We start from the raw sequence: 24678 nt of genomic DNA, 5'->3' as shown, positions 1-24678 counted from the left end.
CAAAGCCCGGGGCCGGGAGGGGCCGGGCGGGGCCGGGCGGGGCCGGGGCCGGGGCGGGGCCGGGGCCGGCGGGTCCCGGGGCCGAGCGGGGAGAGGAGGGGCCGCGCGGGCGGCGAGAGAAGGGGAAGGAAGCGGAGGTGCCGGGCGGGCGCGGGGCGCGGGCAGGAAGCGGGGAGGGGCGGCGGGGCGGGGGCCTCCGGAAAAACGCCCCGACTTCCTGCCCCGCCAGAGCCAGGAAGCGGGAGCCGGGACGCAGGGCCCGGGATCGCTGAGCCCGACCTCGGGCGCCCCGCCGGTCACCTCCCCGCGAGGACTCCAGGTACACGGTCTGGCCCCGCCCGGCCTCCCGCCCCTTGGCCGCCGGGGGAAGTGGGGAGGAGGAGGGAGGGCGCCGGGGCGCTGCCGGCAGCGCAGGGGCCTCCTAGCGCCGCTCACAGCCTGCGGCCGCCCCTCCCTGGGCCTCAGTTTCCCCATCTGTCAAAGGGGGGCAAAGGGAAGGGAACTAATACCTGCCGAGTGCCCACTAAGTGGGGATGAAGGGTGCGAGGCCGGAGTCGAGGCCTCCCAACTGTCCAGCAGAGGACGGATGATCACTCCCATTGTACGGGTGGGGAAACTGAGGCTCGGGGAGGGGAACCGGCTTGTCCCAGGCTACACACACACACACCGTGGGGCCGAGTGGTGTTGGGATTTGAACTTGCAGGTGCTTTTCAAGCACCGTCCTCCCACCCCACATGCTTCAGGGCCGCCGAGAAAAGAAAAACGTCAATAACCACGCCGTAGGCCGCTGGGAATGAAGCTGAAAGTTGCAGAGCGCGTTTGAAAGCATTTCTGGAAAGCTCTTTTTCTGGGCCATTAAATTATACCCTGAGAGATGGGCTGTAGGGAAGGGAGCTGGAGATCTTCCCCCATTGTACAGGTGGGAAGACTGAGGCTCGGAAAGAATTACTCTTTCCAGGTTACTTAGGCTCGCTGCAAGTCAGCGAGAAAGGTACGCCGGAACCCAGTTTTGCTTCTCAGCCCGAGCAGAAAGCGTGCTGCCGGGGCGGTGGGGGTGCCGGGGAAATTAGCGTACGCCTTGGGAATTCAGCTGGTGAGGAAGTTAGGGAGTTAGGAGTCAGGAAGGCAACCCACATGGAGGGGGGAACCCAGTCCGAAGACTGAGGGCCAGGGGCGACCAGGAGATCGCGGACTGAGCCTGGACCCGGGAGCTGGAACCACTCTCTAGTCCGGCTGGGGGGCGGGGGCAGGGGGCGGGGCGCGGTAGAGTGACAGAGGCAGTCGAGATACGGAAACGCCAGCCCTCCCAGGCAGGCCAGAGCGGCCCTATCTGGCCAGCGTGGCGCAGCGGAGAGCTAGAGCGGCCGGCGGGAGGAGTAGAGTCGCCGGGGCCGGAGCCTGGCAGGAGCTGGGCTAGAGCGGCCGGCGGGAGGAGTGGAGCTGGAGGCAAAGGTAGACGCTGGGGCAGCTAGAGCGGCTCGGCGGCGGGGGTGGGGGGACCCCGGAGCCGGCGCGCAGAGGCTTCGGTGGTGGAGGCTGCTGTGGAGTTTCCTACGACCGGGAGCAGGTGAGGGACGCGGCCCCCGGCGGGCGTCAGACCCTGACTCCGCAGGTCGGCCGCATCATCCCTGGCCGTGCGCACCGCCACGTCCCCTGTAGAATTTGGGGCCCGTGTAGACCCGCCACGTCCCACGTAGGATTTAGGGGCTGGTGTAGATGCGCCACATTCCATAGAAATTGCAAGGTCTGTAGACCCCCCAGCCTCCTGCTAGCCCCCCGTGGAAACTCGGCTTCTTATAGATGTGGGGTCTCCATCGGTCAGTAGCACTCCCTAGAATCCTGGGCCCTGGGACCATCACTTGCTCCTATAGAATTCTGGCCCCCTTTTAAGTCTCCAGAGCTCCTATAGACTGGCTGCTTTACATATGGAATCTTGATGCTGTGTGATCCTTAGCTCCGTGTGGACCCACCATGTGTCAGAATCTGGAGCCTTATACATCCCAAGGGCACCTCATGGGCTTACCTGGACTACTCTGTATTTTAAGTTCTTTAAGGCTTCCGGAGGTTCTTGGGAACCAGGGTCATCCACTCAAGTGTCATAGATCAGAAACCTTGCATAGAATCCAGGCGCCCACGTAGTCCCCAATTGGTGCCTGCTTTGCTCTAGGATCCTCACCTCTTAAGAACCTTCTAAACCTTCCCTAACCACCACCACCCCAGAGCCCCCTCTGCTGGACCCTAGGCCTTTTCAATTGCTCATAGATGCATCTGACAGCTTCAACCTATGATTACCCTTTGTGGCGCCCCCTCACCCTCTATCTCCTAAGCAGCCAACCCCTGCCCCCCTTCCTTGCCAGAATGCTCTCTGAGCCCTAAGCCTCTGTGGAGCAGCCTGAGCAGCAACCTGCACTCCTGCCCAAGTCACAGTGCCCACATACTCCTGATTTTCCCAACACTATAAAGAGACCAGATGTGTTTCAGCTTTGGTTCAGATTTTAGTTTCCTAAAGGTTGGGGCGGGGGGTTCCCCATGCTCTGAAGCAGCACATTCTGATCGTTGAAGTGCATAAACGCTGGAACCAGACTGCCAGGATTCAGAACCAGGTCTGAATCCTGGCTCTGTCCCTTGTGACCTGTGCCTCGATTTCCTCTTCCGTAAAATGAAGATAGTTATAAAACTGACCTCCAGGGGTCATTTAGAGGATTAAATGAGCTAATACCTGTAAAGCAGTAATGTTATGCCTGGTGTATGCTTAATGGCACTTAGGTTAAATGAGCTATTATTTTGTGGTTCCATGATGAGAAACGAAGGAGATAATCTGTGTCAAGTGCATGACGTGGGACCCGTGTGGCACTGAGCATTTGCGCACATAACGTGTGTCCTCTCCTTTGCCCTTTGTGGAATCTCCCTGCCTCTTTTGAACCTTCCTGCCCACCCAACCCCCACCCCCTATGGGTTGAGCATGGTCCTTCCATGTGTGTGGTCATGTTTTCCAGCCAAGAAGTTGCAGCTGGTAGCCTGGTAAAGGTTTTCCACCTCAAAAGGGATTACGAGAATACTAATTGCATGGGTGCTTGTGGTTGTGAGCTTTAAGTGAGTTCATATGTGAGAAGCACTGGGGGCAATGCCTAGCACAATGTGCTAGTTAAGTTTAGCTTTTATAATAAATAATCACTTTGCTATTTTTTTTTTGTGTTGGTTTGCAAGTTTATTCACGTGAAGATTTAACAGTGCTCAAATCTTAAATTACCCACACTCAAAGTTGGACAGATACACTGTATGGAAGAGAATAAAAATGTGGTGTGCTCTGGGGAACCCGTGGGATGACACTTGGACACTCCAGAAAGCATCATTGTTTCATGATCGTAATCAAAATTGTAGCCACCATTTATTGAGTGTTAGGGAGGAGGCCTCTGGAGGAGGCAGGAGGGTGAGTCTCCAGTGACCAGGGTTATAAATAGCTTTGGACTGTGGGGGAGCTCCCCTACCCCACTCGTCCACCCCACCCCAACTCCACAGCTCCTTCCCGCCTGACACCGGCTCGAGTGGCATTAGTCAGACTAATTAAGGATACAGAAGATGGTGGTGGGAAGATGCAGGGGGAAGCAGAGACTCTAAGGGAGACAAAATGGGAAAACCAGCAAGAGATGGGAGAGCGAGAGAGATGAGAGACAGCACGTGACACAGTGACTCACAAGGACTCAGAGAGGTGGCCGCAGAACCAGATGTGGGAAGAAGACAGGCAGAGACACCGGCTGAGGGGAAAGATACTTACAGAAGCAGGGTTAGGGCGAGGTGGCTAAGGGGGAGGGGAAGCAGAGATGGTGGGAAAGTGAGACTGGTCTGAAGGGAGGGAGAGGGGGGAGACGGAGAGAGAGGCAAAGACCTGAGGCATATTCAAGGGAGGGCCAGCCAGAGAGCTGGCGGGACAGATGGATACAGGGTGAGGGGGGCAGACACACCTGGGGCTGAGCTAGCTGAGGACTGTCCCTTGCTTTCTGGGATTGGAAGGTGGGGAAGATACCAGGTCCCCGAGGTAACTTAGGGTCTGGGGAAAGGAGGTTCAGATTTTTGTTTTCTTATGTGGAGAAGGTTGGGGGTTGGGGGATTTGCCATTAGATTTCCTGTCACAGGAAGTGGGGCTGGTGGGTTCAGAGGCAACATCCGGCCCCAGGCCTGTCAGGTTAAGGAGAGCCCCCCCACACCCCACTTATCTCCTTTCTACCTTTCCTTTAACCTTCCCATCTCTATTAGCCTCCAGGCCCTGCCTCCCTAGGATCAATCCTACAGTGCCCTCCTCCCTCAGACCCAGGAGTTCAGGCCCCAGCCCCTCCTCCCTCAGACCCAGGGATCCAGGCCCCCAGCCCCCTCCTCCCTCAGACCCAGGGGTCCAGGCCCCCCAGCCCCCTCCTCCCTTAGACCCAGGGATCCAGGCCCTCAGCCCCCTCCTCCCTCAGACCCAGGGGTTTAGGCCCCAGCCCCCTCCTTCTTCAGACCCCCAGTCCAGGACCCCTCCCTCCGCCTTCCTCAGAACCAGGGGTCCAGGCCCCCAGTCCTTCCTCTATTAGGGACCTCAAATTATAGGCTCTCCTGGCCAGAGCTCTCTTATGGACCCAGGCTCCTGGGCCTCCACCCCCCCCCCCCCCAGGGCTCCCTGTCCTTGGGCTCCCCCGCCCTGACTGGCCTCTGAAGGGCTCTTTGTCGCCACACAGAGGCCCCATTGAGCTGCAGAGGCTGGGATTGGCGGGGAGGCTGTTTACTCACCTTCACACCTGGGCCAGGAATCTGTGAGTAACCTCCCTGTGCCGCAGCCTCCTGCCCCCCCTAACCATCGCCCCTCCTCTTCCCCAGCCCTGTGGAGCCCATGGAAGCAGACAACGTTGCCCGAGGGCTGGTGAGTGGAGAGAGCCTGGGAGGGGGAGGGGACTGGGGGGCTGCGAGGTGGGTTTGCACCCCGAGCTGAAGCCATCTCACCTCTTCCACAGGCACCAGGACCACCGCGGCCTGGCCTGGTGCCAGTCAGCATCATTGGGGCTGAGGACGAGGATTTTGAGAATGAGCTGGAGACGGTGAGGGGGAGATGGGGTGGAAAAGCTTCTGTCCCAGTCTCCCTCGTCCCAGCCCTCAAGTCCCACCCTCAGTGTCCCCTCCCTCCTTAGGTCCATGTTGGATGCTGCCTCCTGCCTCCTCTTACTTCCCCATTCCTCTTTCTGTTATCTGGGTACCACCATCCTCATCCCCTACTACTTCATCCTCGATGCCCCATTATGACACAGACTCCCACCCTTGGGTACTCTAACCTCGGTTTTTATCACCACCCTCCTTAATTACAGCACAGATCCCTCCTCTGTCTCCTAATGCCTGTCCTCATCGCCCACCATTACCACATTAAATCTCATCCACCTTCCCTAACACCAGCCCTGGCCACCACCATGACCGCATAGACACCTCTGCCAGAAAGGGGAAGGGTCGACCCCCATGTCCGTCCTCTGCTCCCCACTCTCTCACCCCCATCTCCACCCTCAGAACACAGAGGAGCAAAACAGCCAGTTCCAGAGCCTGGAGCAGGTGAAGCGGCGGCCTGCCCACCTCATGGCCCTCTTGCAGCACGTCGCCCTGCAGTTTGAACCAGGACCTCTGGTGAGGGCAGGGCTGGGTGGGCAGAGGGAGGGGTTGGGTTGGGTCGGGTCAGGCCACAGTACTCAGCGACATAGACAATTGAAGACAAGGGAGGGTCCAGAATCAGATCCAGAACACACAGCGCAAGATCTAGAAATGGAGAGCCAGAATGCTAGCCATGTGGCCTCTGACAAGATTGCAGGTTCCCCGCGTAAATCTCAGTGAGCAGGGAGTGCAGACGGGAGAGTCCACACGGCAGGGTCAGGCAGAGAGCAACAGAGAATCCAGAAGCTGGCAGAGAACATGCCCCCCACCCCCCTTCCCTGCCTGTGACTGGGTCACCTGTCAATGACAGCGCCTTCTCCCACTGGTCCCGGAAGTGGAATCTCCTCTGTGGCCTCAGCAGCCGCCACCAGTCATTAATTCAGAGCCAGTGCATGGGAGGAAGCCACTAGCCTTCCCAGGTCTAGGTAGCACGGCAGGCCCTGGCCCAGAAACAAGAAACGCCTGCAAGCAGCCCACAAGGCAGAGCGAACATAACTCATGACCCACAGATAGCAGGCAGAAATTACCTGGGCCACGGCGGGTGCAGGACCGTGCTGTCCGGAAGCACCTGCAGAGTCTAGGGAGCCCAGCAGGTGACTTAGGAAGGAAGAGGCCGCTGCGCGGGCTGGAGTGGGGTGCTCAGTGGACAAGGAGCTCATCCAAAGAAGAACCCAAGAACACCCTACAACTGGTGCATAGCCCAGAGCACTGGCCTGGCACGTAGCCCAGGGATGGCGCTTCCTGCCGTGTCCTCTGCCAGATGTGGCAACAGGCCTGACAAGGGTCAGGGGCTTGGCCGAGGTGACCCCGATGGCCCCCAGCTTTGGAATCTCTCCTGTGGCCCCCTCACCTCGTCAGCTAGGAAACCGTTCGCCTCTCGTGGAGTTTTGTCGTGGAGTCTGGGGCTGTGCCGAGGTTTGTTCTAAGTGTTTACAGCAGAGAATTAGAGTCCTGCCCCCACCGGGCTGAGTCCTTAGCACACAGACCATGTCACTTACCTGTCGAAAGAGGCCAGGAGCCAAGGCAGGTTGGAGTTTGCAGTGCATTGCCGGCATCACCCAGCATGGGGCTGACACGGAGGCAAGCTCAGGGAATGAGTGGTGCATGAGCGAGCCCCACTCGTCCACCTGTTTATTTACCCAGCCCCCACTGCACCCAGGCCCTATCTGGGGCACAGATGAGTCGGAACCTCACATGTGTGTGCACACACACACACAAAAACCTTCACATTGCTCCCGGTATTTCTAGGCTGCCTAGATTCTCTTTTTTTATTTTTATTTTTTTGCTAAATTTTTGCTATTTTTTTGCTATTTTATTTTTTTGTAGAAGCTTCTTTGCCTTTTTTTTTTTTTGTATACTTTTTTATTGGAGTTCAATTTGCCAACGTATAGCATAACATCCAGTGTTCATCCCGTCAAGTTGCCCCCCTCAGTGCCCGTCACCCATTGCCCCAACCGCCCCCCCTTTCCACCACCCCTTGGCTGCCTAGATTCTAATCCCTACTTTGCCACTGACTAGCTGTGTGACCTTGGGCAAGCTTCTTGAGCTCAGTTTTCTCATCTGTAACATGGGATGATGATAGGGCCTATGATTGACCAGGTTAATGTGGGTAGAGCGTGTAGAACAGCATCTGGTGCAGGCCTAGCTTTTTTAACAGTAGCTGGCGGTGGCGGTGGTGGTGATGGTGGTGGTAGCCCTCTTAGTGTAGCAGGCGACAGCAGGAGACGGAACCACAGCCATTTCACAGGATAGAAAATGAGCAAATGCTCCCAGTGGTCCCAGGGAGGCCAGGAGAGGCAAGGGCCGGGGTGTGGGGTGGAGATTAGGGAACACTTCCCAGAGGATGTGAGCCTCAGGCTTTTCAAGGGAGAGCGTGGTGTAGGAAGGGGGTGGAGAGGACAGGTGACGCTGTGTCCCCTCAGCTCTGCTGCCTGCACGCGGACATGCTGAGTTCCCTGGGTCCCAAGGAGGCCAAGAAGGCCTTCCTCGACTTCTGCCATTGCTTCCTGGACAAGACGGCGGTGAGAGACACCTTCAAGGGGCCCCAGTCGCCCCACTCCTTGGTCCTGGGGAGACTCTGTGCCAACCTGGCCCTCCCTCCACTGCTCCCTCCCCTCAGACCATTCCCAGCTGTGGCCCCAAGAGCCCATCACTGCCCAGTCCTCCCCTTCACTCCATTCTCTGTCCCAAGCAGGTTTTGCGGGTGCTAGTCCCTCCCGCCGTCGCCTTTGAACTTGGTAAGGAGAGGGAAGGGGACTGTGGGTGAGGGAGATGGGTGAGGGAGAGGTCTCTGGCAGGGGTCAGCTGTCCCGAGGGCCCCAGGGCGGGAGGTCACACTCTTCTGCTCATGCGGTCTCCTGCTCATGCAGACAGCACAGATTCCTTCCCCCTGGCCATAGCGGCCCAAGGAAGTGTGGCTGTCGCAATCCAAGGGTAGGTGGAACTGGCCCCCAGCCCCCTGCCTGTGTCCCCGCAGACCGCACGCGGCCCGAGGTCATCTCTGAGGACTTGCAGCGGCAGTTTGTACAGGAGATAGTGCAGAGCCAGCAGGCAGCTGTTAGCCGGCTGCTGGAGGACTTCCGCTCCAAGCGGCTCATGGGCATGACACCCTGGGAGCAGGACCTGACCCAGCTGGAGGCCTGGGTTGGGCGGGACCGTGCCAGCTTTGAGGCCCGGGAGCGGCACCTGGCTGAACGGCTGCTGGCCCACCTGGAGGAGATGCAGTGAGTGGGGCCTGCCCCTCCCCAGCCCGTGTCCCTGCAGCGTCAGGGTTCATTCCTTAACATTTGTGCTCTGCCTCTGACTTCTGGGTTTCCCCAGCCCTGGCATTTTAATTTGCCTGGTTTTGTGTTGTCTGTTCTTGGTTTTGGGGAACCCTCCCAGTTTCCAGGTCTTTCCGCGGTCTTGGGTTTGGGCCTGGTGCTTGGGTCCTGTTGCTGCAGCTCCAAGCTGCCTCACAAGAGACACTCCTCCCTACTGTGATCCTCCTTCTTTGTAGCCTTGGTACTCTTCCTCTCTGCCTCTCCTTGCTCCTGTCCATGCTTCTAAGGGGACAGCAACCCGGACATTTGTGCTTAAAGGACAGGGACCCAGGCTTAGCAAGTTTGTCATAAACTTCTTTCTTATTTTTGCAGACACACCATCTCTAACGATGAGGAAAAGAGGTGATGATGGAAGCAGAGAGGACAGCAGGAGAGGCATTTAGTCCCCTGGGCCCTGGGGAGGAGGATTGGGGATCAGGGTCCTGGGCACGGAACAACATCCTGGTCCTGTCCTCTGGAGCCCTCTCCCCCTTCCTCAGACATTCAGCTGGAAGCGGTCGTGGGGTTGTGGGGGGAGCAAATGAGGAGGGGAAGGCTCAGGAACAGCAGTGTCCCTGCAGCCATAGGCGTGTGTGCGTCCACGCACGTGTTGGGGCCCTCACCGTCCCCTCCCCACAGTGCCGCTGTGGTCAACGCCATCAGCCTGTACATGCGCCACCTTGGGGTGCGGACCAAGAGCGGAGACAAGAAGTCAGGGATGAATTTCTTCCGCAAAAAGGTGCCTCCCTGATCCCCCAAATCTGGCCCCTTTCTCCCCGAGAGACCCTCAGGGAGTCCCGTGACTTGCCCCTGGGATCTGATTCTGCTTTGTTGGGTCTCAGAGATGCTTAGCTCCCTCTCTGCTCTCCCTACTTCCCTCAGGTGATGGGGAATCGGCGGTCAGATGAGCCAACCAAGACCAAAAAAGGCCTGAGCATCTTCCTAGACCCTGCTCGCTGGAACCGGGGAGAGCCTCAGGGTGAGGTGCCCCACCTCAGGACCCCCTGCCCCATGACTTCCCCACACAACCCCCGCCTCATGGTACCATCTCTTGTTTCAGCCTCGGATTTCCGACACCTCAAAGTCGAGACTGATGGTAATGGTCCTACCGGAAGCCCGGGGTGGCAGTGGGGGGCGGGGGGCTGGAGATTGGGGGGGCTAGGGGTGGGGAGGAGGGGACAGGGTGTGCTCCTGGGCCGAGGGGAGGATGGGGCTGGGCACAGGCTGCTGTGGATTAGAGTAGCTGGGCTCTCATTTCCCCCTGTTCCCTGGATGTCTCCCTAGCTGAGAAACCAGGCCTTACGGAAAGGAAGGGAGGCCTGGGGGTGCCCTCCCGGGACCGGAATGTTGGGGCTCCTGGGCAGGATGTCCCTGGAGTTTCTCTGCACCCTCTGCCCGGGGACAGTCCTGACCGGGAACCAGGTGAATTTCTTGCCCCCCACCCCTACCCCAGAGAGACTACCCCTCAGTTCTCCACTTGTCCCTCCCTGTTCCTGGTCACCAGTATTATTTTATTTTTTCAAAGATTTTATTTCTTTATCATGAGAGACACAGAGAGAGAGGTATAGATATAGGCAGAGGGAGAAGCAGGCTCCCTGTGGGGACCCTGATGGGGGATTCGATCCCAGGACCCCAGGATCATGCCCTGAGCTGAAGGCAGATGCTCAACCACTGAGCCACCCAGCTGTCCTGCGGTCACCAGTATTATTAATAACCACCCCCCTTCCCTCAGTTCATCCATTCCACGGCTTTCCTCTCAAGCTTGAGTCTCTATCCTGGTGATGCATAGTGTACCTCCTTGGACTACATTTCCCATCTGCCCCCACGGCATCATTTGCCAGAACCCTCTCTGAGTACATTGTCAGTCACCCCATGGATCTGAGACAGCAGCTTGGCCAACCCTGGCCTTGGTTCAAGTCCCAGCTCTGCGGCTTACTCGGGTTATATCTTGGAAGCCCTGCCTGAGCCTCAGTCTTCTCATTCCTAAATGGGGTCTACCCTCTTCCTGGAAGTCCTGGCTTAGGGTTGGGAGAAGGAAGGGACGCGGAGGCATCACCCAGAGCACCCAGTCTGCCCTGGTTCCGTGGCTTCTTCACCCCCCTGGCCCCAGCTGCCCACGGCCATGTGCTCTGAGGCCTTTCCATCAGTTCATCCCCCACCCAAGTGCCAGGCAGCTGCTGGTGTCAGCCAGGCACTGGATGGCTTTAGCCCCCGTCCCCCATTCCCTGGGAGGAAATGGAGGCCCCAGAGTGTGGGTCTTGCCCCTGGGCCCCGGCAGCCAGCCCTGCTCTCCCTCCCCTTCATCCCCACAGGTGTTGACACCCCGCCAGAGCTGGGGGACCCACCCCCCCAGGGCCCGGCCAGCCTGGAGCCCCCGGGGCCCTCGGAGAGCACTGAGGAGGGTCCTGACACAGAGAGGTGCCCAGGGCTGGGTGCGGGCGGTGGGGTGCGGGTACTGGGTACAGAAATGGGCTTATCAGGCTGGGGAGGCGCGTGCCAGGGGTCGCGCTGCCATTTGCTCCTGCTGTCCCTGAGCCATCTCCACTCTGCTCCGCTCCTCCCTCTGTCCATTTTCTGCCTCTTTCCATCCTCCACTTTTCCTTTTCTCATTTTCTCTTCCCTCTTCCTCCTCCTGCACTCTTGGCGCCCTTCTTCACCCCTCCAGGTTTCCATCCCCTCCCCTCCTCTTCTGAGCCACTGCCCTGCCCTGCCCTGCGCCTTGCTCCTGCCTCCTGGTGCCCTATCCTCCATCCCCCACCCTCTGTGCTCCAAGCCCGGGGGCCCTGTCCTCCTCACAGTTGGGGGGCAGGCTCTGCCCCCTGCCTGTCCTTGTGCCGCAGCTTTGGGGGCCCTTTGGGGGGGCGGGGGAGGTGAGTTGGGTTCCATTTGGGTCCTTCTCTGACCCTGTGCCCCTCTCTCCCCAGAAGGTGGAAGAGGTGGGTGCCTGGGCCCTGGGTGGGGGGAGGGCTAGCCCCTCCCCCCATTTCTCCCAGCCCCTCCCCTCTCCCCATGGGCCACCCCCTCCCCTTCACCCTGCAAGGGGTGGGTGGGGACATCACCCTCCCAGCAGAAGAGCTAAGTATTGAAATCTCCTTCCCTCCCTGCTCTGCGCCCCCCAACCCCGTTGCCTCAGGGAAGGGAGGGGTCAGTCCTGTGCTCCATACTGGGTTTCCCTCCCCACCCCCAACAAGACTCCCTGTCCCTCCTGACCACCCCCACTGCCCCAGCACCCCGAAATCCCATAGCTCCTTCTGACTCTCTCCTCTCTTCTGTTGCATGTTTGATCTCTGTCCTGGTCTCCCCTACCCTGGTCCCCCGTCTGTCCCCGTCCTGGTCTCTCCCTGTCTGTCCTTGACCTGGTATCTCCCCACCTGTGTCCCCGACCTGGTATCTCCCGGTCTCTGTCCCTCTCCTGGTCTCTCCTCAACTGTCCCTGTCTTGGTCTCTCCCCGTCTCTGTCCCTGTCTTCTGTCTTGGTCTCTGTCTTGGTCTCTCCCTGTCTCTGTCCTTGTCTTGGTCTCTGTCCCTGTCTCTGTCCTGGCCTCTGCCTGACTCTGTCCTTGGCCTCGGGGTCCAGGCTGTCGGGGCGTCTGGGGCGCTCGGAGAGCCTGCGGGTGAGTGACCGCCGCCGGCCTTCCCGGGGCAGCCTCGGGGCTAAGGGCCGGGGTGGGGGCCGCTCCCGGAGTGACGTGGACATGGACCCCAGCTCTGCCACGGCCGTGCTTGGCCCTGCCCGACGAGCCACGTAGGTCATTCCTCCCCCACCTACTGAGGCAGCCTGGAGAGTCAGGAGGATGGTGGGGGAGGGGTTGTTGCCAGATTACAGGGAACTGGGTATTGGATGCTAAGGTCACTGAGGCCACAGGAGAGGGATGGGACTCTTCTTTCTAGAGATTTGGGGACTGCTCTCCAGCATGGGCTACTTTGGAGGTGTGGAATGCCAAGGCCACGGGATTAGGGGGATGGGATTGACACTAGGAATGGAAGTCTCCTTCCTGGGATGCCCCAAGCTGGGGCCCTAACAAGGCCTCTGTCTCACAGCCCTGAGCCTGGAGATGAAGGGGACCCTGGGCGGTCAGGACTAGAGCTGGAACCAGAAGAGCCCCCTGGCTGGCGGGAGCTCATCCCCCCAGGCACCCTGCACAGCCTGCCTAAGAGCCAGGTGAAGCGGCAGGAGGTCATCAGCGGTGAGTACCACCCACTGCAGCCCACTGTGGCCGGGGACACCACCCAGTGCTGGCAGAGACAGGGAGCTGTCCATCCCCGGGCAGAACTTGAAGGCAGCCAGTTTCCACCGAGGGCCATTTGTTGTGTAAACTGTAGAACAGCAACTCACAGAACTGGAATGTGGCTGTCAGTGTCAAAGTGACATTCCCCGCGAATTTTTCATAGTGTAGGGCAATGCTGGTAAGAGCTGGAAAGGGTATATAAAGTGGTATTTCTAGCGTAAATCTTTGTTACCTTATTTGGGTAGTAATAGTCCCTGCCTCAAAAAACTGTCACAAAGCTGAGGTGATTCATGCAAGGCGTTTAGCACGCTCACTGTAGGGCCGGGTAAGAACATTCCAGTGAAACTGTTCTTACTATGATCTTAACCATTCAGGGGCAAAAAGAGTCCCACGGGAACAAGTTTCGGAAGATAATCAATATATTATCAGTGCTTGCCTCTGGGCGGGTAGATGATGGAAGTATTGTTTCTGCCTTGATTCTCGTCTGTGATTTCGAATTGTGTGTGTGGAGGCCGTTTGGCCAAAGTAGGACACTTTTTTTGGAAGCTGTGGTTTGGGAGTTTATTTACAAGTTGTTTAATAGTAAGAAGGGCACTCATTCGGAATTGTCAGGGCAGTGGGTGAATACTTTTTGTGTCGGATCCTTCTAAGGATACGAGCAAAACAAAACAGTGTTATCTGGTAGAATTTTCTGGAATGATGAAAACATGCAATATCTGCGCTGTCCAGCGTGGTTACCACCAGCCACGTAACGGCCATTGAGCACTTGAAATGTGACAATTACGACTGACAACTGAATTTTGTATTTCGTTTCGATTAAAATCTGAAGGCCTGTATGTGGTTAGGGGCTACCGTAGCAGACAGCACAGCCATTTCTCTGATCAGAAAAATATTTGTAACACAGAATTGTGCGTTTGTCTCCAAGCACTCCTGGGGCCCCTGAAACCCAGGCATGTTCCCTCTGGGTGTGTGGGGGGAAATCCCTGGATCCAAGGCTATCAACATGTGTGTAAAGGGTATCATTATTCCAGAAACCAAGGCCGGGAGACTTGCTAGACGCTAAACACACTTGCAGGCTTGCTGGTGGTGGTGCAGCCTACTCATCCCACTTTGCCTGGGACTCTCCCAGTTGAGCACTGAAAATCCCATGTTCCGAGAAAGACCTCGGTGCCAGGCACACAGGGACTGTTGGTCACCCCAGCCGACGGCTGCAGCCAAGGAAAACCGGCAGTAGGTTAAGGAATCCTTAGTGGCTATTTCAGGGCTGAACGATTCCATCCAGAGAGAGCCATCCCTGTACCCCATCCCCAGCCTGCCTCTGAGACTGCACCCTGTTTGCACCCTCCGCAACCATGCTTTCTGCTCGGTGGCCCCACAGAGCTACTGGTGACAGAGGCTGCCCATGTGCGCATGCTCCGGGTGCTGCATGACCTCTTCTACCAGCCCATGTTGGAAGGGAACTTCTTCTCCACGGAGGATCTACAGAACATCTTCCCCAGCCTGGATGAGCTCATCGAGGTGCATTGTGAGTGCAGGGCCATGGCCCACTGTGTACCCCACCACGGGCTCCCTCCTCCAGGCTTTTGGCGGCTCAACCTGGAGCCTAGCACCTTCTCCTTGAGTGCCTGCTATGGGCAGCTTCTTTTTTAGCCCTGGGGCAGCCCCAGCCCCCCCAGAGCTCACATTCCAGGGGGCACATCAACAAGCTCATGGCACCGGGGTGGGGGTCGCGGGGACAGCCCATTGGCCCCAAGGATCTGACAGGCACACTTGCAGCCCAGCCTCTGCCACCTGCTGGTTAGTTCTACAGACAACCTCTTGGGCCCTGATGGAACACCCCCTTCCCTCATGCTCTCCACAGCCCTGTTCCTCGATCGACTGATGAAGCGGAGGCAGGATAGTGGCTGCCTCATTGAGGAGATCGGAGATGTACTGCTGGCCCGGGTGAGGGCGCCCAGCCCCTGCCCCCCCTCAGGTCCCCTCCTCCCAGCCAGGGACCTGGAATCCAGGCCCCCGAAGGCCAGGTGTCAAGCCTCTCCCCGATCAAGACCCAGGGGTCTGGGCCCCTCACCCTGTCCTCCTGTCTAGGCTGCTATTCCCATGTGAGGCCATGCTCTTCCCAATCCCACCTGAGACACCCTCCCTGGCCTGAATCTCGCTGTAGTTTGATGGTGCCGAAGGCAAATGGTTCCAGAAAATCTCCTCCCGCTTCTGCAGCCGCCAGTCATTTGCCTTAGAGCAGCTCAAAGCCAAGCAGCGCAAGGATCCTCGGTTCTGTGCCTTTGTGCAGGTAAGGGGGTGGTCTGGGCCCCGGGGTCCCAGGGGAGGAAGGGGCTGGTGTCACAGTCCCAGAGGCGGGCCGGTATGGGCCACCTCAGCACCGCTCTGCCCCCAGGAGGCCGAGAGCCGCCCCCGGTGCCGCCGCCTGCAGCTGAAGGATATGATCCCCACGGAGATGCAGCGTCTGACCAAGTACCCCCTGCTCCTGCAGAGCATTGGGCAGAACACAGGTGCCAGCCCCCAGAGCTGCTGGGCCCCGGCCCTCCCATCTCTAACCGTGGCTGTGGGAGCAGGAGCTTCCTGGTTGGGGTTTCACCAGGGCTGGTTTCTCCCTTGCCACAGAAGAGTCAGCAGAACGGGAGAAAGTAGAACTGGCAGCTGAGTGCTGCCGGGAAATTCTGCACCATGTTAACCAAGCCGTGCGTGACATGGAGGACCTGCTGGTAAGTGCTGCCGAAATCCTGGGCCCAGGCTGGTGGGGCGTCCACATGCGGAGATTGGCGGGCCCTTGTCTTGTCTACCTTGGGGCCACTTCTCTGGAGGTCAGGCCCGGTCCTCGGCGTGTCCCCCTCAGGGTCACTGTGGGTTAAGCCCAGCCCTCGGCGTGTCCCCTGACTCTCCCTTCCCTGCCCCAGCGGCTCAAGGATTATCAGAAGCGCCTGGACTTGTCCCTCCTGCGGCAGAGCAGCGACCCCATGCTAAGCGAGTTCAAGGTGACTCCTGCCTGCCCTGACCTCCCCTCCTCTCCCTAGCCTCCGCCTGCCCTCAGCCAGCCCTGACCCTCCTGCCCAGGGAATCTCTGATAATGCACCCAGGGAGTGAGAGCCACCCCTTCGCCCTGAACCCCCTCATTCTCTGCGGCTTGCCCATCCTGACCCCCGCCTACAGTCCTGCCCCCACAGTCAGCCCCACCCGGCCCCACCCTTGCCTGTGCCAACCATGACTCCTTCCTGCCTCCAGAACCTGGACATCACCAAAAAGAAGCTGATCTACGAGGGTCCGCTGACGTGGCGGCTGACGAAGGACAAGGCTGTAGGTGAGCGCTGGGCAGTGAGTGGAGCCTGGGGGTGGGATGCTGGGGGTGGGGGTGGCTGCTGAGCACAGGCCTTGCTCCGCAGAGGTACACGTGCTGCTGCTGGATGACCTGCTGCTGCTGCTCCAGCGCCAGGACGATCGGCTGCTGCTCAAGTCCCACAGCCGGACGCTGACACCCACACCCGACGGCAAGACCATGCTGCGGCCGGTGCTGCGGCTCACCTCCGCCATAACCCGCGAGGTGGCTACCGGTAAGGCCCTGCCCAGTGGCCCCGGGGGCTTCCCCTGCCCATGGAATGGGAGGTGACCCTCCCAAAGGCACACTCTGGCACCGGGAGGCAGCTGCAGAGGCGGAGGAGTGGGAAAATGTGAAAGGGGCCCTGGAGCTGGGCACAGCCGGGGGGCCGGGAGGGTTGTGGATCTTAGGATAGGAGATGGGCAGCCCCCCAGGGGTTTGCCCAGAGGAGCAGCCAACCCTGACCTTAGGGGAGCAGGGGTGGAGGCTGGAGCCCAGTAAGGAGGGGCTTGCAGACATGCTGCCAGGAGGCCACACCAGTGGCTCTGGGGTTTTTTTTTAGGGAGAGCCAGACTGGGAACTTGCTGACTGATGGATTAGGGGGTGAGAGGGTGAGAGGGAAGCCTCTGGAGGATGCATGAGAGGGATGGGGTGAGCTGGGGGAGCCTAAGGCCACCACCATGGGGCTGCCTCAGCTCAGGGGAAGTGCACACCGGGGTGACCCTGGCTCTGAGCCCCCTCTCCCTCCCCCTGCAGATCACAAAGCCTTCTATGTCCTTTTTACCTGGGACCAGGAGGCCCAGATATATGAGCTGGTGGCCCAGACGGTGTCGGAACGGAAGAAGTGAGGGGGGTCTGGGTTCTAAACTCGGGTGGAAGAGGAAGCCCAGGCCCCTGGGGCTCTGGGGGCAGGCCAGGGGTGGGAGGCCCTGGCACAGGATCTGGAGACTCTGACTGCCTGCCCTGGGGGCTGACCTGTCTCCCCAGCTGGTGTTCCCTCATCACTGAAACTGCTGGATCCTTGAAGGTCCCTGCCCCCGCCTCTCGCCCCAAACCCCGGCCCAGCCCAAGCAGGTGAGGGAGGACATTGGAGGGCTGAGGGGCCAGGGGAGAGTGTGTGTTTCCAGAACCTGAGCTCTGGCCCTGTCTGTGTCTGTGTACGGGTGTGTGTGCAGGTGTGTGCCACTCCACCACAGCTCATCTGGCCCCTGTCCAGGCTCCCCGTGTCTCCCATCTCCCAGCTTCAACTTCTGTTTCTGTCTCTGGACAACCCCCCCACCCCATCTCCTTCTGCTGCTTCTTGGGGCTGGGGGGGGTCACCCAGTATTTCCTACCCACAGCACCCGAGAACCCCTGCTCAGCAGCTCAGAGAATGGCAACGGTGGTGGCCGAGAGATACCCCCAGCTGACGGTGAGCATTTGAGGGGGTGCAGAATGGGGGCAGGGTGTCCCGAGGAGGCCAGGCAGGAACTGAGCACTCTGTCCGCTCCCCTACCTGCCAGGCCAGACCGAGAGAATCCTCAGCACCCTCCTGCCCTACTGCAGGCCCCGCCCTGAGGGCCAGCTTGCTGCCAAGGCCCTTGAGAAAGGTAGGTTGGCACTGCCCACGAGGGGCTGCTACTCCCCTCCTGCCCCGGCCCTGCGCGTACCAGGTCTGCACCCGCCTGCACCCTCGTGGCCCTAACCCCTCTTCTCCTGTAGCCTTTGGCCCTCCCTTGATGCCCTCCATCCTCTGTGCCCCCTCACCTCTCCTCAGCACCCCCTTCCCATCCCCCATCCCCCTGCAGCACCCCCCTTCCAGCCCTGCTTCTCACTCTGTCCCCTTGTCCCTGCCAGTGCTGTCCCTGAAGCAGCTCCTGTTTCCCTCGGAGGAAGACAGTGGGGCAGGGCCTCCCCAGGAAGGGGATGGGGTCCCTGGGGGTGGCCCCCTGAGCCCGACACAGACCCACACCCAGGAAATTCGGGAAAAGCTGCTCAGCCTGGAGGAGACCATGAAACAGCTGGAGGTGGTGGCCTGGGAGAGAGGGGCAGGGCAGAGGGGAGGATGGGGCTGATTTGGAAGACGGACCCCTCTCATGGAGGACTCCCCCACCAGGAGGTGGAGGAGGAATTTTGTCACCTGCGACTCCTTCTGTCTCAGCTTGGGGAGAACAGCACCCCCCAGCCTGGGTGTACCTGAGGCTCCTTGGGCCAGGCAGGTAAGAACCAGAGGGCCCTAAGCTCTGCGCAGAGGGGAGGGACTGGAGTGGGCATCTCAGGGGCTCCCTCCCTCTTAGCCTCTCTGCATCTCAGGGTTCCACCTCCCAGTCTCTCTCCTCCTTTGGCTCTTCTGTGCCCTCTCTGCATGGTCCTCCCCCTCTCCTCCTCCTCCCTTCCCCTTTACCCTGTTTCTCTTCATCTCTCCCCATCTCCTTTCTCCTACATCCCCCAGGCCTTTTGCAAGACTGAGGGCCACCCGCCGCCACCGCACAGCACAGCTGCCGCAGCATCTCCAACCCCAAGGGTCCAAGGAGAGGGAACCGGGCTGCCAGGGGGGCCATGCCTGGGGGGGCCCAGCTGGGATCACTGCCTCCCCCAACTTCCCATTGGCCTTGGCCTTCTCTCTCTCCTGCCTTCTGCTTGGGGGACTCAGGGCTTCATTCCGGCAGGGGGGAACCACAGTGACCCTCTCCCATTCCCCAGGCCATCTCAGTATTGCCTGGAGGGGGCACCCTTCTATTCCCCACCCCCAAGTGCCTTTGCTCTGTTTTTATACCCTGAATTGGAGGTTTATTTTTTAATATATATTATCTAAGGAGAGGTTTGTGTTTGTGAGGATGGGGTAAGGGCCCTGGAGTGGCTTCTGGAATCCTCGGTGACTCTCTGGCATCACCTTTCTGGGTCTATCCCCCCGCCTTTCTCCAGTTCTCCCTTCCTTCCTTCCTGTGCTTTGACAGTGACACCCCAGGTGACCTCCCTCCCTCCCTCCCCTGCATCCCAAGCCCCCACTGTCACCTGTGACACCGGGCTCCCCCATGGCTCACACTCCTTTCCACTTTTTTATTTTTGTAGTAAACTCTCTGGAGGTGGCTGGTGGGGGTGGTGGAGAGCTGGTGGGGAGGGGGCCCTCCTGGGCGGGGGTTGGGGGCGGGGTTATTGCTCTGAGCTCCCTGTCCCCAGGGGGCCTGTGTGGGGAGGGTGTCAGGACTGGGGCCGGCACAAGGGGAGACACAGCCGCACAAACACGCAGGTCACAGCACGGGGGGCGGGCAGGAGAGGCTGGGCGCCATATTGCACTTTGGGAGTGGGGCCAGGCGGGGACCCCCCTCAAACTGGAGCCTGGGAAGGAGGCTGGAGGCCATCACGTTCCCTCCCCCTCTGGAGAGGGAGGCGAGCCCCCCCAACCTGGGGTTAGGGAAGGAGGTGGGCAGCCACGTGCCTGGTCCTGGGAGGGGCCGAGGGCTGGTCCTGGCCTCCGACGGTGAGGGCAGACCAGGCCAGAGGCCACGGCAGAGGCTGCGCGGGCGGCCGCCCCGGCGCCCCACACTGGTTCAGCTGCCGAGCCCCCCTTTGCTCGCCTTGGCCTTGGGGGGCACAGGGAGGCCGTCGTCGCCCTCGCTGTCAGAGCTGCAGCCGCTGACGTCAGTGATCTCCAGCTCCGAGTCGCTGTCATCCTTCCCGCCCAGCGCAGCCTCTGGTCCCCCAGCTCCGGGCAGTGCCAGGCGAGGGGCTGCTGCCAGGCCCGAGGGGCGCTCGGGGCCCAGGCCCTCCCCTGCTGCGGCCAGTAGGGGCGAGGCTGTAGGGCCTCCCCCGGCCCCCGCCCCTGCCGAGGGCAGGTGGCCCAGGGAACTGGCCAGAGGGTTGGGGTAGAAGTGGGGGGGGTACAGAGAGGGGGGCAGCTTGGGGAAGGGGCCGGTGAGGTACGGATTAAAATTCCAGGGGTACTCCGGGAAGGCGCGGCCGTAGGGACCCAGCAGGCCAGGGGGCTTGGAATAGCCAGTGGCACCTGGGGAGCATGGGGTGCGTCAGGCTGGGCACCGCACACCTCCACCCTGGGGCTGCCTCCCGTGGATTCGCACAGCCTGTACCTTGGCCCGGCACCTTCCACCCGGGTCTGCCCCTTACCTCTCCCACGCAGCATCCGCCCACCACCCACGCTATGTGGTTCCCCCCACTTCTGCCCTAGTGTCCCCAGTCCTCTGGCACCCTGAAAGCCCTCCTCCCTGCCTCTCCCTGAACCCTCCTGTGGCTTTTAAACACACACAGGCGTGTGCGCACGCGTGCGCGTGCACACACATACACACACGCACAGCCTTGCCCCGGGCCTCCTTCCTGCATCCTGCCTCTCCCCATCTTTTCCCATCCTCTTCCCTCCGACACAGCAGTGTGCCCGCCCCCCCCCCAACCAGCCCCAGCATCCCCACCTGCAGGTCCTTACCGGAGCCCAGGAATGGGAAAGGGCTGTCCAGACGCAGCTTGTCTGGCTCGGGGGTGAACAGGGGTGCCCGGGCCCCTGGCTCTCCCAGGCGAGGGGCAGAGAACAGGGTCTGCAGGGTCTGGAGAGGGAGGCAGCACCACTCAGACTGGCTACCCTGTCCCCAGGGGGTTGATGGCTGGGGAGGGGACCACCAAACACCCGGTTCTGGGACCCCAGAGTCCTAACTCACCTCGGGGGTAAGGGGAGGAGCATCTGGCCCAGGCGTGCCCGCAAAGGGACCAGGGGTCAGCAAGAGTGGGGAGCCCGTGGTGGCTGCTGCCACATCCAGCAGCGGGTAATTGACAAGTACGACTTTGCTGAAGTTGAACTTGTAGGTGAACCTCTTCCCTTTGGTCTTATGGAGAATCCGCTTGTTGTAGTAGTAGCTGTGGGGAGAGGGAGCAGGAGGGGATGCTGAGGAGGGGCACCGAGGGAGGGAGAGGGAGCCCCTGACTCCTGTTAGTGCACAGAATGCAACAGTTTGGGGAAACCGAGGCACACAGGAGTCCCTGAACCAAGGTCACAAGGCAAGGCAGGGGCAGGGCAGGGGCAGGGCAGGGGCAGGGCAGGGGCAGGGCAGGGGCGCAGCAGGGGCTGGGATCCTGACTTCTGGCCACCTCCTTGCTTCCCTTCCACTCAAGGAATCACACAGTAGCCGCCCCACGCAGATCCCTGCGCGTTGGGACCCAAGGGACTCTGCCCCAGCAGACTGAGGGCAAGCACCGCGGGGTGCGGGGTCCAGAGGGACGGTGAGGGGAGAAGGAGCAAGGTGGGGGCCGGCCTCTCCCTGCCCCTCCTCACCGCAGGGCCCTGCTCAGCTTGTCATAATTCATGTGGGGCTTGCACTTGCGGATGCCCCAGAGCCGAGCCACTTCGTCGGGGTCCTTGATGACGAATTCCCCGTAGTCCCCCTGCCAGGCGATGACACCCTGGTACTCCTCCTTCTGCAGCAGCTCCAGGATAAAGTGCCACAGCTGGATCTGCCTTGAGCCAGGGGACGACTCCGGCTTGTAGGCCCAATCCGGGAAGGCAAAGCCTGGGGACAGGGGAGTGGCCCCAAGTCAGGACCCCAAGTCAGGGGCACCAGGACCCACGTGGACTTGGGAACCAGGAGACATCCAGTCCTCCCCCTGAATCCTGGACTCTGATGAGCAGCTACCCAACCTCAAGCATCTTTAGAGACCCAATTCCTATTCTCTGTACCCTAGCTGGTGTCAGTCCCCAAACCGTCCAAATAGTGACAGAGAACTCAGTCGTCCAGGGACCCTGGGGTGGCACCTCCAGCCTCATCCTCTACCTTGGCACAGCTCTCCCGGGTTTGGCGTCCCGGGATAGAGCGTGGGAGGAACCAGTTTCCTGCAGCCTTGACTGTGGGGAGGAAATGGGAGGGGGCAGCTTATGGGGAAGGGCACCCCCTCTGCATCGATAGCCCTTCTGGGAGGCTGCTGGTCTCTCCTCTCTGGGACATCCCTGACACTTGCTGTCTCCCCTCTCTGGCCTTTGCCCCCTGCTCACTCTCTCCCCGAAGCCCTCCAGGGGCCCAGAAGCCCTCCATGGACCAGGCCAGGCCCATGCCCACATGTCTCTGCCCCTGTCCACATCCATACACCTTTCACGTCCCGTGTCCCCTCCCTACGTCTAAGCTACATCAGTCTGAGCACACTGTGCATAAGCAGATATCCCCAGCATACGTGTCACACAGATGTCCACTCACGTACAAGGGACGCCCAGCCACACCACAGACCACGGACGCACCAGAGTGCTGCACTCCTGCTGGAGCGTAACACCTCATGCACAATGTGCCTCCACGGCAGACACGCCAGATACCCGGCATCACACATCTGTCCCAAAACCCCGTCACACATCCCAGGCCCCTCAAAATTGGGACCCCCTAGCAATACAGCCATGACAGGAGACACACAGGACCGCAAAGGCCCAGATAACAAGGCGCGATGGAGCCGGTGAGTGTGGCATCAAGATGTGTGTCAGCCTGACAGGCACACACAGGGTAACACCATGCCTGTAAAACAGCCTCCCAATCCCACAACACACAGGCGCCCACGCTGCAGGACCCACAGCTCGTTCTGGATTTTGAGCCCTCAAAGGGTGTCCTGTGCCCCATTGGCCAAACACACCAGGAGAGCTGGATGGATGTGGGAGGGTCTCGCCCACCCCTAAATCTTACCTCCCATCTGGGAGGTCCCAGGTCCTGGGTCCCACTTCTGGGCTACATCCTCTGTCCCCTCTCCCTCAGACACCCCGGCCCTACGCATGAGAACAGCAGGCAGGGTGAGCCTGTAGGGAACCAAGGTTGGGGAGAAAGACAACACCGCGCTGGGAGACCAGCCACGTATCTACTTGCTGTGTGGTCCCAGGGCAGCTCCTTGCCCTCCCTGGATTCTTAGAATCTCAGGGGTGGGAGCTGAGAAGCAGCAGGGTCCCTTCTGGGGTGCCTGGAGTATCAAGGGGGGTGCTAACGCCTCCCTGCCAAAGGCTCCAAGGCCGGGCAGCTTCCTCCCTGAAAGGAGAACTTTTCTCTCCACCCCATTTTGGGTCTTTCATATTCCAGGTGACAGGACTCCATTAACTCGCGAGCTCTGGCCCATTCCACACCCAGACCACACCCTAGTGGGGAAGTTAGTGTATCACGGACACACTCAGACAACCCCAAACACAATAGCACACAACTGGCCATATACGTGCAGATACACAACCCAACCTGAAACCACCACCTGTCCTCAAATATATTGTACCTGCTAAGACACTAGAGAGGACACACATTATGAAAGCCTCCCACATTCAGTCACACTCGGTGACACACGGATGCAAGAAACCCCGACACAAACACATACACACACACCCAACACAGAGGCCTAAAGCACACCGAGACCTCCATTCTGGACCAGACACCGACCCAGAAGTAACAGTAGCGGGCTCCCCACCCCACTGAGGCAGGCGCAGACTTAGTGACCTGGCACATACCACCTCCTCCCAATCCTAGAATGTAAACAGGCTCAATATTCTAAAGAAACTCGACCCACGCAGCCCAGAGACACTCAGGTAGCTTCCTGCATCTGTGCAAGCAGGCACGCCAGCTCACACAAAGACAGATGCTGCACAGACATACACTCTCCCAGTGTGACCCCTTCTTCCAGAAACACAAGTGTGACACAGGGACGCATCGAGACCCCACACATAAGCAGACACAGAGTCCCAGTCTGCACGCACGCATCTGCATATGTAGACACGTGTGCACGCTCACCACACACACATACACACACACACACACACCATCCGTGGGGCATGTGACTTGGACTCATGCACATCCAACCAGTCTTACTGTCCACATCCCAGCTCTGAGTGTCCACTTCTGAGCAGGCCGTCCTCTCCCAGGGCTCCGGCTGGCTGGGCCGTGTCTCCACGTCCCCTGCCCAGGCAGTCCCTGTCCATTTGTCCACCTGCACCTGGCCTGGTGCCCACTCTGGTCCCGCCCCTGCTCCATCAGTTCCTATCCCTCTCCAGTCTCCTTGCCTCTTTTTTGCCCAAGGATTTGGGGGAGGAAGGGAGCAGATGAGACCCCACAACCTCAGACCCCTGGATCCAGTCCTTTTCAGACCCCAGTACCTCCACCCTCCAGAAGACCCTCCCATCCCAGCAGGCAGGTGGCAGGGACATCTGGCTGTAAAGTTTTTAGTCAAGTTTTCCAGTGGGGGTTTGCATTCAGGGGACTGAGAGAGACCGGGGCAGAAGAGGGAGGACAGGAAGAGGGGCAGAAAGGAGGAGCCGGCTGGCTGGGAAGGGGCGGGAGGTCCGGGCCAGTTACCAGGGGTCCAGAGAGCCGGCAGGGCGGGCGGGGCGAAGAGAAGGTCGGAGACGCAGCTACAGTCCATGGTGGAGCCAGCCCTGCGGAGAGGCCGGGACAGACGCGGGGACAGGCGGGGACAGGCAGGAGAGACAGACAGGGGTCAGTGGGGTGGGCGCTCCTCCCAGGCCCACCCGGCCCGCCACCCGCCTCCCTCTCCATCCACGTCTGGCCGACCCTTCCTCCCAGCCTCTCCCGCAGCCGCCGCCGCCTCCGCCTCCTCCTCCTCCTCCTCCTCCTCCTCCTCCCTCCGTGCCTCCATCACTACCCACGGGCCGGCCTCCCTCCCGCTGCTCCCACTCGCTCCCACTCGCTGGCTCACCACCCGCCCGCCC

General features: G+C 60.1%; 2 protein-coding genes across 10 annotated transcripts; one reads left to right on the top strand and one right to left on the bottom strand.

Moving 5' to 3' along the window:
• The first annotated feature begins 96 nt into the window (after positions 1-96).
• Positions 97-18822, top strand: ARHGEF1 (Rho guanine nucleotide exchange factor 1). Of its 9 annotated transcripts, none has more exons than XM_077850510.1 (31): positions 97-137; positions 230-319; positions 4852-4894; positions 4986-5069; positions 5527-5640; positions 7587-7685; positions 7859-7901; positions 8141-8387; positions 8799-8828; positions 9105-9204; positions 9348-9444; positions 9526-9561; positions 9750-9887; positions 10778-10883; positions 11390-11401; positions 12043-12210; positions 12507-12652; positions 14073-14219; positions 14556-14638; positions 14859-14984; positions 15090-15204; positions 15317-15417; positions 15610-15687; positions 15935-16010; positions 16093-16260; positions 16782-16869; positions 17013-17099; positions 17366-17436; positions 17528-17614; positions 18121-18223; positions 18457-18822. In XM_077850510.1, exons 3-31 carry the CDS (start codon positions 4865-4867, stop codon positions 18803-18805), a joined length of 3129 nt encoding a protein of 1042 aa, XP_077706636.1. In that variant the 5' UTR covers positions 97-137; positions 230-319; positions 4852-4864; the 3' UTR covers positions 18806-18822. The 9 variants fall into 9 exon arrangements, with proteins under 9 accessions (XP_077706636.1, XP_077706625.1, XP_077706658.1 ...); XM_077850548.1 differs by lacking the exon at positions 97-137 and adding an exon at positions 17862-18031 and having other exon boundaries at positions 165-319; positions 18457-18595; XM_077850499.1 differs by lacking the exon at positions 97-137 and having other exon boundaries at positions 163-319.
• A 242-nt stretch (positions 18823-19064) lies between these two features.
• Positions 19065-24473, bottom strand: ERFL (ETS repressor factor like). The gene is made up of 5 exons (XM_077863616.1): positions 24305-24473; positions 21283-21517; positions 20672-20867; positions 20443-20560; positions 19065-20010 (listed from the first exon to the last, which is right to left on the bottom strand). The coding sequence occupies exons 1-5, from the start codon at positions 24369-24371 to the stop codon at positions 19556-19558; spliced, it is 1071 nt and encodes a 356-aa protein (XP_077719742.1). The 5' UTR covers positions 24372-24473; the 3' UTR covers positions 19065-19555.
• Between the last annotated feature and the right edge of the window lie 205 nt (positions 24474-24678).

The sequence above is a fragment of the Canis aureus genome, chromosome 1 (genome assembly GCF_053574225.1).
Source record: "Canis aureus isolate CA01 chromosome 1, VMU_Caureus_v.1.0, whole genome shotgun sequence".
Lineage (NCBI taxonomy): Eukaryota > Metazoa > Chordata > Mammalia > Carnivora > Canidae > Canis > Canis aureus.
This window is presented reverse-complemented; position numbering and strand designations above follow the sequence as displayed.

Excerpts from the sequence above, each read along its gene's own strand:
- ERFL (XM_077863616.1), bottom strand. The coding sequence starts at position 24,371 with ATGGACTGTAGCTGCGTCTCCGACCTTCTCTTCGCCCCGCCCGCCCTG. Across the intron at positions 21,518-24,304 it reads GCCGGCTCTCTGGACCCCTG|GCTTTGCCTTCCCGGATTGG; the intron begins GTAACTGGCCCG and ends CCCTGTCCCCAG. Across the intron at positions 20,011-20,442 it reads TTTCCCATTCCTGGGCTCCG|GTGCCACTGGCTATTCCAAG; the intron begins GTAAGGACCTGC and ends CATGCTCCCCAG.
- ARHGEF1 (XM_077850510.1), top strand. The coding sequence starts at position 4,865 with ATGGAAGCAGACAACGTTGCCCGAGGGCTG. Across the intron at positions 14,985-15,089 it reads GGTTCTGTGCCTTTGTGCAG|GAGGCCGAGAGCCGCCCCCG; the intron begins GTAAGGGGGTGG and ends CTCTGCCCCCAG. Across the intron at positions 15,205-15,316 it reads GAGCATTGGGCAGAACACAG|AAGAGTCAGCAGAACGGGAG; the intron begins GTGCCAGCCCCC and ends CCCTTGCCACAG.